Genomic DNA, 17,021 nt, shown 5'->3' with positions numbered 1-17,021 from the left:
AAATCAAGCTAAAAATTTAATTGTATATGGCTACTTTACTGTATCTATAGCTAACAGAAAGATTATTTTAAGAAAATCACTTCATGAAATAGATGTTTCTACCCTGGTAGTTGAGAAATAGAGCCTTTTAAGCAAAGAACAAGCAGCCTGTCTCTCTTGGTGACTAGTTCATCTGTCTGCTGGAAGGCAGGACACAGGCCTAAGGGCATACTTAGTTTTCTTCCAGCTCAGAATCATCTGGGATTCAACAAAAGTGAGTTTCATTCTATATCTGAATTAACCTTAAAGAAGCCTCCACTAGTTAATACTGGAAGAGTAAAGATCTGTTCCGTAAATGATTAAAGTTCACCTTCTGGGAGTAATTTTTCTAAAATATGTGCCATGAATAAAATTAGAGAATTTCACCTCTGAGTGAGGGTAGATATCTATATATACATCCGGAATCTATATACATACATCTTGAATATATACACATATATAAACCTGAATAAATGTATACATGTGTATACATACACCCGTATACATATATGTGTACGTATATATAAACACATGTATAAATTTTTGGTTATGTCTATTTACCTAAATTAATTTGAGATCAGACCCAAAGATTTTCCTTAAATGTAGGATGCCAAGGCACTGAATTAAAACTTCTTGATGAAATATTTTAAGTTATTTTAAATTAAAATTTTTATGTACTAGAATTGCTTGTTTGAGGTACCTTAAAATCTGGTTATATTTTTACACACACCTTCACATGACTTATCTAAATGTCAAACTACCAATCAACCCAAACAATATGATGACAAAGGAAAAGAATCGTAACCTTTCTATAATGTTACTACTGAGAGCTGTACTTAAAAGCAACACTCTAACAACGTTATAGCATATACTTACATTTCAAATATTATTTCACCCAAATTGTGCCTCTCTGCCCCATAGTAGCTCCTTTGTTATCCATGGTACAACCTGGAAAACTGCACATTGATACAAAGGCCAGTGTAACCCACATGCAGTCATCAACGATAGGTACCCTCCTTTCCCCTGTGAGCACCGCCAACAGGCTTGGCTTGATGAGTCTGAGGCTTGTGGGAAGATGGCAGTAAAGCAGATAGCATATTTTCCCTTCTGAAGTAAGACTAAAAGGAAGAGACACCCTCCATGTCACGGGTAAAATATGGTTTCCATGGCCCTAAGGGCAGCCATTGAGTATTCAGGAGGTGCACCCCAGCTTTCCTTGTTCACTGCTGTCTTGAAATCCCCTTTGAACACCAGTCCTTCAATTTCAACAGCCCCGTTTTCCCCACCCCTAAGAGGGAGTACTCAGAGACACCTGAAGCTAGTCACTTAACTACATCATCTTAGTTTGGACTCACCAAAATCAAATTTGCATTAAGGTATATTTTAAGAGGGACAAAAGGCTTCTATTTTCTTTCAATATTTTTTTTCTATAAAATTCACCTGTGAGATGTAATATGTGGGTGAATTTTGAAAGGTAAAAAGACTATACCAATGCAAAGTGTTATTATTCATCATTTTGCTGTTATTCTCATTTTAACAACAAAGACTAATTTTCAGGAATCCACTATTTGGATGGCCATATTCTGGAGACATGAAATACATGAAGAATAGTTGTAATATGTCGTGAATGTTGCAAACTAAAATCTATGCTAATTTCACAAAGCTTTTAGCTAATTTGCCAGAAACACTTCCAAAGATTTTGTGTTTGTTTTGTTTTTGTCCGTTTAATTTATGATGGTTTTACTCATATTAAGTAGAAGCAATTTAAACTAAATTAAAAGAAATAACCAACAAAGTGCCTAGCATACCTGGCAACTAATGAATATTTTCTATTTTTATAATTATTCTGATGATGAGTTTTTGTTAATTATAAATCAAACATTCATTGTTGTGTGTAAAGATACTTCCACATGATACCAAATACCTATTTGAACACATTCATTTGTTGAACTAATGAATAGTTTTTGATATATTTCCCAATTCTATTTTAATTTAAAGACTTGATATCAATAGCCATAGCTAGAGGTCCTATATTTTTCTCTGGGCCTGTTACTGCCTTAGAAAATGCAACCCACTCTAATAATGGAATTGTTGTTTTTTTTTTTTTTTACTTTGTTTTGGAGCTACTATTTTGTACATTTGAAAAAACTCTATAAGAATGCTGACATACTAAAATGAACAAGCCTCTGCCCTCAAGGAATTTAGAGTGGAAAAAAGCAGGTAAATATGATTACCATGAAATGAGTGCTGAGGTAATCATTAACCCAGAGTGGACCTACTCAACATTGGGGGTGATGGTCAGGGGAGAGGGGTTTCCTGAATTTTAGGTCACTTAATTGAGTCTTGAAGAACCCATGCAAATGTGCCAAATAAAAAGTAATAGAGGTAGAGAAGAAAAGGGGATTTCTGGGGAACAACATGCAAGAAGGCCCTGAAACAGAGAAAAAGTGGAAACATTCAAAGAGGGCATGTCAAGAACTTAGGTGATGAAGGGCCCTGTTAAAGCATACCAAGGAGACAATGTTTGTACAGAGGTACTCGGGGAAATTTTAAACAAAATTAAATTAAATTGATTAAAATTAGTTTTAATCTAATTAATTTAAAAATCAAATTTAAACTTTTTAAAGATCATTCAGCTTTAGTATAAACAAAGAATGGAGGGTAAAGCCCAGAATCATGGGAATTTCTAACTAATGAAATGCAAATCCTACCAAGACGTAGACAGATGCAAGAGAAACTGAGGGAAAGAGGAACCTAGAATTATGCCCAGGTTTCTTGGCAGCTGGAAGATAGTGGTGTACAGGAGGAAAAGCAGATTGTAGTGGATGATGCAAGTTGGAGATGAATATAGGACATCCAAGAGGAAATATAAACAGGCACTGGATTCATGATTCTAAAGCTCAGGAATAAAATCTGGACTAGAACTATAGTTTAGGAATCCGCAACATAAAACTTGCAGTGTCCAGATTTGAACAATATGAGCCACCTCTCAAGTTTAAGACTTCAGTGATAAAATAAAGTTTAAAAAATTCATCAATATAGCAGGATACAAGATTAGCATACAGAAATCTGTTACATTTCTTTACACTAACAATGAAATATTAGAAAAAGAAAGTAAACAATCCCTTTTAAAATTGCATCAAAAAAATAAAATACTTAGGAATAAAACTGACCAACTTGGTGAAAGGTTTATACATTAAAAACCATAATATATTGGTAAAGGAAATGAAAGATAATTTAAAGAAATGGAAAGATATCCCACACTCTTGGATTGGAAGAGTTAATATTGTTAAAATGGCTATACTACCCAAAGCAATCTACAGATTTAATATGACCCTTATAGAATTGCTCAATCATTTTTCATAGAACTAGAACAAATAATCCTAAAACTTATATGGAATCACAAAGGATTCACACACCTACAGTCAATTAATATTTGACAAACAGTATACAAACAGCTCATACAACTCAATAACAAAAAAAACCCAAACAATCCAATCAAAAATGGGCAGAAGAACTACACAGACATTTCTCCAATGAAGACATACAGATGGCTAATAGGTACATGAAAAGATGCTCAATACTGCTAATTATCAGAGAAATGCAAATCAAAACCACATTGAGGTATCACCTCACACCAGTCAGAACGGCCATTTTAAAAAGTCTACAAACAACAAATGCTGGAGACGGTGTGGAAAACAGGGAACCCTCCTACACTGTTGGTGGGAATGTAGTTTGGTGCAGCCACTATGGAAAACAGAATGGAGATTCCTTAGAAAAACTAAAAATAGACTTACCATATGATCTAGCAATCCCATTCCTGGGCATATATCTGGAGGGAACTCTAACTCAAAAAGATACATGCACCCCAATGTTCATAACAGCACTGTATACAATAGCCAAGATGTGGAAACAACCTAAATGTCCATCCACAGATGACTGGATAAAGAAGCAGTGGTATATTTATACAATGGAATGCTACTCAGACATAAAAAAGAATAAAATAATGCCATTTGCAGCAACATGGATGGACCTAGAGATCATCATTCTAAGTAGAGTAAGCCAGAAAGAGAAAGAAAAATACCATATGATGTCACTCATATGTGGAATCTTAAAAAAAAGACACAAATGAACTTATTTACAAAACAGAGACATAGAAAACAAATTTATGGTTACTGGAGGAAGTTGGGGGTGGGAAGGGATAAACTGGGAGTTTGAGATTTGCAGATACTAACTACTATAAAGTAAACAATAAATTTCTACTGTATAATGCAGGGAATTCTATTCAATATCTTGTAGTAACCTGTAATGAAAAAGAATATGAAAATGAATATATGTATGTATATATATGACTGAAACATTATCTTGTATAATAGAGATTGATGCAATATTGTAAACTGACTGCACTTCAATTTAAAAGAAATTGAAGGAACTTTAACTATGCAACACAGTGTTACTAACTACAGTTGCCAAGCTGTACATCACATCCCCATAATTTATTTTTTTTATAATTAGAAGTTTTTTCCTTTTGACTTCCTTCACCCATTTTGCCCATCCCCACCCTCCACCTCTGGCAACCACCTGTTACCTGTATCTGTGAGGTTGTTTGTTTTTTCCTACATAAAAGTGAAATCAAATGGTATTTGTCTTCTGACTTTTTCACTTAGCATAGTACACTCAGGGTCCATCCACAGGGTTACATATATCTTTTCAAGTTGATATTTTCATTTTCTTCAGATAAATATCCAGAAGTGAAATTGCTAGATCATATAGTAGCTATATTTTCAATTTTTTTTTAAGGGAATTCCATAGAGTTTTCCATAGTGACTATACCAATTGATGTTCCCACCAGTAGTGTCAAGGGTTCCCCTTTTTCCTTGCTGTTTGTTGTCTTTTTGCTAATAGCCATTCTAACAGGTGTCAGGTGATATCTCATTGTGGTTTTTATTTGCATTTCCCTGAAGATTAGTGATGTTGTGCATCTTTTCATGTACCTGTTGCCCATCTGTATGTATTCTTTGGAAAAATGTCTATTCAGGTCCTCTACCCGTTTTTTAATCAGGTTGTTTATTTTTTTGATGTTAAGTTATGTACATCTTTGTATATTTGAGATATTAAGCCTCATGGAAGATACGTTTGCAAATATCTTCTCTCATTTAATAGCCTTTTTGTCTTATTGACAGTCTCCTTCACTGTGCAGGTTTTTAGTTTGATGTAGTCCTATTTTACTGTTTTTGCTTTTGTTTCCCTCGTCTGAGGAGATAGATCCAAAAAATATTGCTAACACCAATGTCAAAGAGCATACTGCCTATGTTTTCTTCTAGGCATCTTATGGTTTCAGGTTTTACATTTAAGTCTTGAATCCATTTTGAGTTGATTTTTGTATATAATATGAGAAAGTAGTCCAGTTTCATTCTTTTGCATATAGATGTCCAGTTTTCTAAACACCATTTATTGAAGAGACAGTCCTTTCCCCCATTGTATAGTCTTGGCTCCCTTGTTTTATATTAATTGACCATATATGTGTGGGTTTATTTCTGGACTCTCTACTCTGTTCCATTGATTTAGTGTCTCTTTTTATGCCAATACCATACTCTCTTATTACTATAGCTTTGTATTATAGTTTGAAATCAAGGAGCAAGATGTTCCAGCTTTCTTCTTCCTCAAGATTGCTTTGGCTATTTGAAGTCTCTTGGGGTGCCATACAAACTTTAGAATTGTTTGTTCTAGTTCTGTGAAAAATGTCATTGGAATTTTGATAAAGATTGCATTGAATCTGTAGATCACTTTGAGTAGTATGGGCATTTTAACAATATTAACTCTTCCAATCCATGAGCACAGAATATCTTTCCATTTATGCCTTCAATTTCTTTCATCACTGTCTTATATAAAGTTTTCAGCATACAGGTTTTTCACCCCTTGGTATTTTATTCTGTTTGATGCAATTGTAAATAGGATTGCTTACTTAATTTCTCTGTTAGTTTATTATTAGTGTATAGAAATGCAATTGACTTCTGTATATGATTTTGTATCCTGCAGTTTTACTGAATTAATTTATTACTTCTCACAGTTTTTTGTTGGAGTCTTTAAGGTTTTCTAGTAGCATGCCATGTGCAGACAGTGACAACTTCCCTTCCTAATTTGGATGTCTTTTATCTTTCTCTTGCCTAATTGCTCTGGCTGGGATTTCCAATACTATGTTGAATAATGGTGGTAAGAGTGGATATCCTTGTCTTGTTCCTGATCTTGGAGAAAAAGCTTTCATCAGTATGATGTTAGCTGTGGGCTTGCATATGTAGCCTTTACTGTATTGAGGTACCTTCCCTCTAAGAGAGAACTTTTACTACTTGAATTTCCTATTCCTAGGCAGCATCACACTATTACTTGCCAATATATCATCTTGGTACATTCACTTACTCCTGAAGAGTTTGGTCATTAGAAAAGCAGAGATTGCTGCTGCACCCATCCCAAATCACTTCATAATGAAAGAACACTTTATATTTCAGTCAAATGAGAAACAAGAGGGACTCTTCTAAAAGAACTAAAGTTCAAACTTCCTCTGCCAAAAACTGACTCCTTTAAACTTCAGGTTGAATGTAAAGACCATTTCAGAAGATATTCCAAAATAGTCACCTTTCTCTTCTTATACAAGCAGTAATTTTTCACTTTCCCATTTTTAAGTTCTCTATTTATTCTACTTTTAAACCCAAAGAATACTAATACATTCCAAAACAGCATTTCCATATATCCAAGTTTCTGGATCCATTCAAGGTAAATTGTTGGTCATGCCAATTCCTCACCTCTCTTCAAAGGGTTCTTTGTCTTGGACAACTCCACTTTTAAAAGTAGTTTAATATAATTTACATATGCATCTAATCCAATGGATTACCTTTGGTGGAAGGAAACAAGTTGTCTCTGATGCACCCACTCTAGGATTCTATAGCCCATGATGGTACAGGCTCACCACACCCAGGTCTAGGCCTAGCCTCTTCCCTGAAGGCTGAGGAAGCCCACTTAACTAAAGTCTTTTGAGCTGGACAGAAGGGGACTCCCTGAACCTCACATCCTTTCCACAGTTCAATTCCTTGGAAATCATTTTTCAGATTCCATGAAAGTCATATGTGATTAGTGCCGGTTAGGTTTGAACATTAGATTTTTACTCATTATTCAAAGATCTATATTTGATATGCAGTTTTCAGAGGGGATATTATAATACTGCAGATTTAAGTGCCCATGGTATCAAGTGATATGAGAACCCAAAGCCCCAGATTAATGTTTGGAGACCATGGTAATATTAACTTCAGATATTAAGGTAAGAATAATGGGGATTCCTGACTCTGCATTTAAATGTACAACTATTCCCTTCCCACCGGCAGAGTATGAGTTTGGTACTAATCCATCTGCACCACCTTAGCATCCCCCTGGGCACTGACAGCCTGCAGGCATTTATAAGATGCCAAGATGAATACAACCACTGACTATAGGATATAGCAAAACGAACTGGTCCTGCTGACAATTGATTTTCACCCTGATGGGAGCAATTTGAATGGATAGAAATGGACAAATAGAGGATAAATTATCTTTTTGACGTCAAGTCTGCAGGGCACTGGGTCTGTCTAGCTTCATACAGCTGTTGAAACCAAACTCTCATGAAAGAGTACCTAAGGAAGGAAAAGAAAAATAAACAACCACTTACTAAGCACATTTACTGGAAAATAGTGTTTCAATATTGAAAGTTTAGGTTAGAATTTAGGATGATTACACTCTATTAAATCCCTTAGCACTCTACCCCTATTCCTAAAATCTTTCATAATCATAGTAGTTTTTCATGACATCAAAAGCCAAAACAGCACAAGTTGCAGGAAAGTGTCTCATATTACCTGAAAGACTACAAAGGATTTAGAGTTCTACATGTAAAATGATCGTGGCCTCTTTTCTAGGCTTTTGGAGTATAACTTTCATAAGTCAGTTGGCCCACCAGAGTAATTAAAGAGATTAGAATATAGTGTTTACTGAGTTTTGGTTAAGTTTTATCTTGTGCATTGAATGACAGGATAAAGTAGTATATTGCAGATTTCACATATTCCTTACTCTCCACCTCCACACCAGCCCTGTGTCAGCTTATGGAAGTAGGTGTCTCCAGTACCCTGATGTTATATGTTTCTTCAGCTGCTGATCACATTACTCTGTAGCCTTCCCTTATTCATTTTCTAGGTCAAGACAAAACTCGTGGCCCTCTGTTAAAAGCACCTGCTTAAGGCTGGCTTTCATTAGTATTTCACATCCCTGTTCTCCATTTTACCTGCACTCTGCCCTTTCATGTGGAAACCATCCTTCATATGAGCTGGAATGGCTCTTTTACTCACCTTTTCTTCTAAAGCCCTTAAGCTTTCTAATACATGAATGGGTGTGGGTATGGATGAACTAGTACTCAAATGTACACAAGGTGTGAAATATATTGATATTTTATTAGTTTTATTCCAGGTAAACATATTGAACCAAATTGCAAATTACATCACTATTGAAGTTAGATGGACAATCCCACCACATGGGGTTTCTGAGGTTTGGTGCAGTAGTTCATCTTGACGGCCTCCTGTATACAGTCACTGTAGTCTGTATCACACTTGCCACACTTACAGCTCACAGCTACAGGGTAGGAGAAATAAGGAGTTACATGGTGTGGGCATCCTGGTATTTCTACAGTCTTGTACATGAAGTCTCTATAAGTACAAACATCCTGGGACAGAGCAAATTTGGGAAGAAACAGCTTGCCATTGAAATCCTGAGGAAAGAAGGAAAAAAGGAGCATAATGTGATAAGGCTTTAGGAACATACAGATAATGGGAACAGATAAAAATTAATTCACTTATATTCCTTTGTCACAAATAGGACTAGAGGAGGATTCCTTAGCTCTGTTCCCAAATAACAACCCAACATATCTACATTAAATCCCATACAGAAAAAAGTGACACTCCCTCTGTTTTATCCTATATCATGAGAATAAGATAAAGTTTAAATAAATTCTGGAAGTAAAACTGTTATAAAATTATCTGTATCAATACTGTTGAGTAGATAATGTGATCTGTGCACTCTACCTCTAGGGAGCCAATAACCATTAGATTTTAGAAATAAGCTTGTGGTTTATCTCATTTTCTTTCTGAGTCTAGCATTTTCTAATTTATAGCTAAAAGAAGTGAGATGAACTACATACCCGTGTCATACAATATCCAGCACAGATGGTGGTGTTGATAGTTAGGCAGTAAGCACACTCTTTCCTTTCGACATGCATCATATACTCAGTTGGAATACAAAAAGACATTGCTTGCCCACATGCAAGGCCAAAAAGCACGGACATCAGGAAGATAGCAGTCATGCTAAATCAAAGATAAAATTAAAGTATCTATTACATGTATCCTTTAGGACATTCAGAAGAGGCATTTGGAAAGAGCTACAATGTGTGTATGTGTATATACATGTATTTATTGAATGCCTACTTTGTCCTAGGCCCTATATTAGATGTTTTTACATAGTAAATACTCTCAATAACCTTTCTTTATACACTTAGATGTGGCTATGATCCATATACTCCATAGTGTCAGAGCTCACATAGTGAAGGTCCTGCTTGCAAGTGCCATTTAGCTCCACTGGGCAATGAAATGGCAAGCTTGAAACACCACAGAAAAATGGCAGAGACACATATGTTAATTAAGTAGAAAATAATTCATTCAATGGAAACAATTGAAATACCTGCCTTTATCACCATAAAAAGTAAGTTAAAAGACTTCAGTAAAGGTTTTCTCAGAAATGTGGTTTTCTAAAAATTTTGGTTAAATAGCTTAAAAGGTTAACGAACTGGTCATAATCAGAAAGGGCAAAGAAACCAAGAAAATGCATAATCAAATTTCAGGACCGGCTCAATGTAAAAAATCTTGTATATGTGCTATATATTGCCTGTCAAGAAAGGCAAGATGAGGCTAGAGAAAGTTCAAAAAGGTCAACTAAAATTACCACTAATGTTAAGCAGCTAACCCAGATATCTAAACCCCCACCCTCCTCAACCCTTAGGATATTCCTTTAAGACTGAAAGAAATAGAGTTGGAAAAATAAAGTTATTTTACTCAGAAATTATATGAAATTCATTATCTTAAGAAGATTATGGAGGCAAAAATATAGGTTGACAGAATGAGAGTGATACAATCAGGGGTGACAGGTCCATCGTAGGCTAGCCAGGAAAGTAAAATAAGTTTCAGCTGCATGGGAGACAAAAGGATCCACCATGCCTCAGGAAGGAGAACATGTATCTCAACAAATCCTGCCTGAGGAAGAGTGTGTCCAATGTCAACTGGACATTGTCATGAGCTAGGTAATATTATGACTTATTTAATTTCGCTAATGAGAGAGAGTAATCAAATTCCAGACTTTTGGTTGTAAGTTGATCACTTCAAAGATTAAGATTTTTTTCATCTTAGAAATATGGTACAGTTAGCTAGGTATATTTGGATTTTTTTCCTTTTCAAGTATCATTGTCAGAAAAGAAAATAGACATCTTAATGGAGTAGCATTATCTTTGAACACAAACATGTTTTATTATTCTATTATAAATTATAATTTATTAAACATTGTTATTCAAGCATCAAAAATATATCAAGATTTTCTCAAATCTATCAATTATATCCCAATAGCATCTTAAGCTGCGTACATTAAAACTTCCATTAACTGAAATCTCGAAGACTCAATATCAGTTAACAAAAATTTTTATCTTTAATCAACTTGTAAGAAAAAATGAAGCCACATTCAACAAGCTACCATGTATTTATTTTAAACGTCAACTTCCAGAGATTAGTGATCATTCCAACCAGTCTCCTATGAGTAGAATGAGAGTTGCAGATAAATTAGATAAACATATACTGAGCATTTGAACCAGGCACTGAGAGATACAAAATGGATAAGCTATGGTATTTGACCTCAAGGGCTGATAGCCTACTGAAGGAGATAACTATGTAACTATGAACACTAAAAATAAAAATACATATTGTTTGACTCATAACACCAAGTATTGGTGAGCAACTAGAACCCTCATATGCTGCTGGTGGGATTGTAAAATGGTACATACAAATATTTTGAAAAACAGTTTGATAGTTTCTTATAAAATTAAACATGTACTTAACTGATGACCCAGCAATTCCACTCAAATATTCACTCAAGATAAATAAAAAGATGTATCTACAAAAAGTACATATTGTTTTAAGTGCTTTCAAAGGGTCAAAATTATGACTCTGCGACCAAAAATAGTCAATGGTTTCTTCTATATAGACAAGGAAGTGAATTAATCCATTAAGAAGGGTTTTCTGGTGAACTCTTTCAAATAAAATGTTGCATATCCAAGCATTCTTGGAGGTTTTTTGGTATTTCAACTAGGGAGCAAAAATACAAGCACTGCTTGATCATGGAGTCTGGTTTTCTCACTGCCACACAAACGTGAGCTCCCTCAGTGGTATAGAGTTGGTTCCATTATTTTAGAGCCACAGACTTAGAGGATCCTCTGTAGGATCTTAAAAATACTGAGTAAATGATGTAAAATACTCACCCGTCATGATCATATGGTTCTTGCCTGTCTAGTCAGCCAGCTGCTGGATTTTTTACCATAGGAAATAATTAACTTCACATATTTTAACTTTTAGCTCTATGATCTATATAAAATAGGTAGATAGATAACCTAGTAATGAGAATATGGGTCCTGGAGTTAAGGAACAGAATTCTATTTCAAAATCTCCCACGAATCTATGAGAAGTCAACCAAGATATTAAATCTATCTGGGCCTTATTTCCCCATCTGCAAAACAGAAAGAAACAAATACACCTGATCCTTTTAAAGCTGTAGAATAAAAAAGTTTTGAAAGTTTTACCTATTATTATCATATTTATTATGGACACTGTATATTTTTCTCAAGTTTCTCTTATAAATGTAAAACTCTAACAAAAAGAAAAATTACAACTGCTGTATTATCAGCAACAATAGCTGATAACTTTATAAAGAAAGTAAGAATTATTCTTTCTCCTTTATTGCAAATAGTAAAACTTCAGCCACAAAAATCTTTCTGGGCCTCAATTTCTTCAGCTGTAAAAGGAAGGCTTAGAACTAGAAGATGATTAGGAAGACATTTTCAGCACAAATAGACTACAATCCTATGTGATAAATTAATGTCAGATCCCTGGTCTAAGAGTTAATGATCTAGAATTCTGCTTCTAGATTTTACTGAAATTGTTTGTAACTGAGAAATTTAGTATCTTTGTGCCTCCACTTTTCCATATACTCCTTCCTAAAATCGTGATAAGAATAAAATAATACATGTGAAGCACTTGGAATGCCACAGAGGACTATGTAACTATATAATACTGTATACACAAATCATTGTTAGTTAATACTTCCTGATATGATCTGCCACAATTTCTTTTTTATTGTCACCTGAATTCTTACCCTCTGCAACTTAATTGCCTCTGTTAAAATCATCATAAATGATTTACTGAGCACCTAATCACAGAAGTATAATTTCTGGCCTTAAATAATGAGAAGTAAATTTTTCAGTGCCATGACCACCTATGTCTACACTTCCAACATTTTTCTTTATTCCAAAATGTCCTCTTTCCTTTGCCCCTTACCCAACCTTTTCTCTCATCTTTTTGTTCTCACTATCTTCACTCTTTTTTTTAACCTTCATTCTTAAACACGTTTCTCTCTGCTCAACTAATTTCCTTCACCAATCTTTTCTCTCCAAATCCCTTACTGTATTATGAAAAGAATCAATTGTCTACCCTGTGAACAATCCAGAAACCTCACTAAAGCAATATATTTTTCTAGAGAGCAAAAAGTACTATAAGGTAGGTGGTGTATGCATTGGACACTATCCAAGGGGGTTTAGCTATAACTAAAATAATGCAGAGTAAATTACCTCTGCAGGTGCCCCAAACGGAATTTACTCTAAGTTTTCTCAGAAGTATATTATCATCAAAGATAATCATTGGTAATTGACAGGATTTAATACACAGATTATTCAACTGATTAAAATATTTGAATCAAATGTAAATAAGGAAGGGAAGGCCATGAACATCAAACAGCCTTCATTAGGGAATGGACCAATTTTTCCTCTTCCTTGAAGTCAGTAAAATATTTTCTTATCCTTATGTATATAGTTCACTCATCTTAACCCACCATTGAACAATTTAGGGCAGTAATTAGAATTTCTAGAGCCTATCAAAGCAAATTATCACTGAGCATCTAACCATTTTTAAATAAATGCTAAAATGATGAAAATGAAAGAAATTCAGAATAGCAGCATTTCATTTCACAAAGCCTTCTCAATGTAGACACCTACCTTACTTTGCATTGGTGAGCTGATGCTGTAACAACCCAGACTAAAATCTCTTGGTTCATTTTATACCCTTCAGGATAATTCCTCTCTGATCTTCTTGTTTATATAATCACGTTTGAATTACTGGCTTCTTATCTAAGAAACATCTATTGAAAATTCATACAGAGCCCCAAATAAAATGTGTTTAGACAAACAATTTCACAACATCTTCCTCTGGAAACTCTGACATTATTGCAGTATGAATTTTCCTTTCTCCTATTTCAAAATAAAATTACCCTTTTAAATATATCCTTTATTAATATCTATTAATATTTTAAAAAGATGTACATAGAATTTTGAAAAAAAACACAATCAAAACAAAAAACCCTTAACATCATCTAAGTAAATCTTAGGAATAAAATTTTATTTGGGGCTTGAGTTCCCCAAAGTTTACCTAAATGCTCACTTAGAAATATATAAAATTATTACCCATCTATAAAGCAAAGGCAATTTCCTTATGGTAATCCAGGGCAATTGTTTTTAATTTGGATTTAAAAAGGAATAAAATTTACATGTGGGAAATAATAGTCATGTAAGTAAATGGCCAAATCTGTTGATGTCAAACTGACTGAGATCAAATCCTGGCTCTGCCATTTACTAGCTACACAACATTTGCATGCTTGAGCTCTCTTTACTTCAGTTTCTTTACCTATTTAAAGGAATTATCAGTGTTTGTGTAAAGTACTTAACACAGTGTCTGGCATATAATAAATGCTCAACAAATGATAGCTAATTTAAAATAACTCAGTATTTATTTATTTTAAAAATAATTAGCTATAGCACCTAGTACATAGTAGGAAATTACTGTATTTGTTGAATGCATACATGATTAAGGGAGTGCATGGATAATTAATGAATTTTTGGAATCAACACACTTATCTCCATCCCACAGCTATAATTCAATTTTATCCCTTTTAACCTATTTACCTTACTGTAACAAAAGTAATATGTCAAAAGTTCAATGAGAATACATCATTGCCCCTAGTAAAAAAAGTCCCAACTTAGGTTATTATTATTTACAAAGTCACTCACAATCTATTTCTTCTCTCTAGTTTTATCTTTCACTGTTTCCCACCCCTCCCCCATCTTCCCTACCTTTTCTCCACTTCCTATGTTTTTCAGCCACACTGAACTGAGATCCTCAAATCAGTTACATTCTCTCTCGCCTCTAAGTCTTTTCATGTTTTTCATATGTCATTCCCTCTATCTGGAACATCTGCCTGATCCCTCATTCCATGTCTTATGTTACCCAACTCCTACTCATTCTTTATGATTTAACTGAGAAAGAACCCCTCTGCAAAGCCTTCTCTGATTCCACAAGATCTTTCTCATAGTTAGTAGTCTTAAAAGAATTAGAGAAAACATATAGAACATCTGGCACACGGTAGATGCTCAATAAATCATAGATATTATTTAACAACCTCATTAGTCTTCATTTATCCTAGTCTATATTATTAATAAAAGTTATGGGAAAAAATGAGGCCTGGTATAGGTGAGTCTCCCTGGAGGGAAGATTGGGAGGTCAAGGAAGAATCTGGGATATATATCAGGAAAAGCCATTCTAGAAACCTTCATATCTTGGGACTATGAGCTACTATGTAGTAAGAGAAGAACTATAAAAACAGGGAAAGTGGAAATGAGGATGTCAAACTTAACCTGCTTCATGTGATTCCATGTTAAAACAAGAGTATGGTAACTGTGAGAATGTTAGATGTTTGTTTTTAATGGAGTTAGTGACTCTGTTGTATAAAGTATTGATTCAGGAGCTCAGTTTCTAATAGATTTAAATACAATCTCTGGGAAATATATATACACATAATAGGTAACTGATGTACACTTGGCCTATTACTAGAAGAACTATAACAAATATCATACACTTCAGTAATAGTTTTCTTTTCAAAAAGGCTCTCATGTATATGATCTCATACTGTTAAAAGAATTCAGCCAGACTGAATTTTCACTTCTGGCCTAGATTTACTTTCCCATGTAAAATAACTATAAACAAGACAAGATATATGAAACAATAGTACTATACACATTGGACATTAGGCAACAAAGGAAAGTGACCCTAGAGAGATGGGAAACAAACAAAGTATCTATAGCTTACTCCCTAGAGAAAGTTTCTGGCCTACTGGTGCAGGGAGGGCTACCAGGGCAGAGGCCAAAATGTCCCCAAAATGAACAGAAGGACTTGGAAATTCATAGAGCTCCAGGCACCTACAGTTCTCAAAGAAGAATATTGGAGAAGAGAGAACTGCTCAGAGAGTAAATTCTGGAGATCTGTAGAGTATCTCTGAGTATTTAGCTGAAAACTGATAAACTCATATGAGGAAACTGGATGAGACTGAGGAAATAAACTTCTGAAAGGTTAAAAAGGACAGTGCTCAGACAGATACAGGAATAGCAGCTGTTCCAAGAAGCAATAGTGAAAACTCTCCTAATTCATGGGAAATTTGGTCATATAAAGGTTTTGCCTCACTTTGGGGGGAAAATTAGCCCTAGACTAAATGCTATTCTGATCCTGCCTGGCAAAACTTAAAAGCTAGACCCAAAAGGATCAACTCTTTGCAAGTAACTGAACTGAGTCAAATAACAAAGGTGAATGATATTTATAGAAATACAGCAGATGTGGAGAACACACTAGTGCTTACCAGCTGGGAGAGGAAGGGAAGTAGGGATAAGATAGGAGTAGGGGATTAAAAGGTACAAACTACTATGTATAAAATAAATAAGTTGCAAGGATGTGTTGTACAGCATAGGGAATATAGCCAATATTTAAGAACATTAAATATTGAATCACTATATTGTACACATGAAACTAGCATAATATTGCAAATCAACTATACTTCAATAAAAAAATTATAACAATATCTGGTACCCAAAATTATAATCCATAATATGTGGCATTCAATAAACAAATTACTAGTCATACAAAAAAGCAAGAAAATGCAATTCATGATGAAGAAAAAATTAATCAATTGAAACTGACCCAGAAATTGTACACATAATAAAATTAGTAGACAAAAGACTTCAAAATATGACACCACCAAATGAACACAATAATTTTCCAATTACTGATGCCAAACAAATGGAAGTTTGTGAGTTACTGAAAAAGAATTAAAAATAATTATTTTAAAGAAACTCATCAAGATTCAAGGAAATAAGATAAATAACTCAATGAACTCAGGAAAACAATACATGAAAAAGAGAGAACTTCAATAATGAGACAGAAATCATTAAAAAAAAAAAACAGGAATTCTGGGGCTGAATAATTGTAAATCATATTGAACTCCAGAATATAAATTAAAAGACAGACTTGTTGAAAATAACTGTGGCTACAATATTTTGTTAATAAATGTACAATATACAAAGATATAAATGGGGGTATCAACAACATAAAGTGGGGAAAGCAAGAAAATTTGTAGAATGTTTTTATGCAATTTGTTACCAGCTTAAAATAGACTTATAAATATGAGATATTTATATGAGCTTCATGGTAATCACAAAGAAAAACCTATAATAGATACACAAATGATAAAGAAAAAAGAATCAAAACAACTACAAAAAGTTAACAAATCACAAAGATGGCAAGAGA

General features: G+C 34.2%; 1 protein-coding gene across 1 annotated transcript; it reads right to left on the bottom strand.

Moving 5' to 3' along the window:
- Positions 1-8,545: 8,545 nt before the first annotated feature.
- On the bottom strand, positions 8,546-9,956 carry TSHB (thyroid stimulating hormone subunit beta). The gene is made up of 2 exons (XM_010968287.3): positions 9,230-9,956; positions 8,546-8,800 (listed from the first exon to the last, which is right to left on the bottom strand). The coding sequence occupies exons 1-2, from the start codon at positions 9,389-9,391 to the stop codon at positions 8,546-8,548; spliced, it is 417 nt and encodes a 138-aa protein (XP_010966589.2). The 5' UTR covers positions 9,392-9,956.
- Positions 9,957-17,021: the final 7,065 nt, after the last annotated feature.

The sequence above is a fragment of the Camelus bactrianus genome, chromosome 9 (genome assembly GCF_048773025.1).
Source record: "Camelus bactrianus isolate YW-2024 breed Bactrian camel chromosome 9, ASM4877302v1, whole genome shotgun sequence".
NCBI lineage: Eukaryota > Metazoa > Chordata > Mammalia > Artiodactyla > Camelidae > Camelus > Camelus bactrianus.
This window is presented reverse-complemented; position numbering and strand designations above follow the sequence as displayed.

Coding starts and splice junctions, on each gene's coding strand:
- TSHB (XM_010968287.3), bottom strand. CDS start 9,391: ATGACTGCTATCTTCCTGATGTCCGTGCTTTTTGGCCTTGCATGTGGG. Junction 8,801..9,229: donor CTGGATATTGTATGACACGG/GTATGTAGTTCA, acceptor TTCTTTCCTCAG/GATTTCAATGGCAAGCTGTT.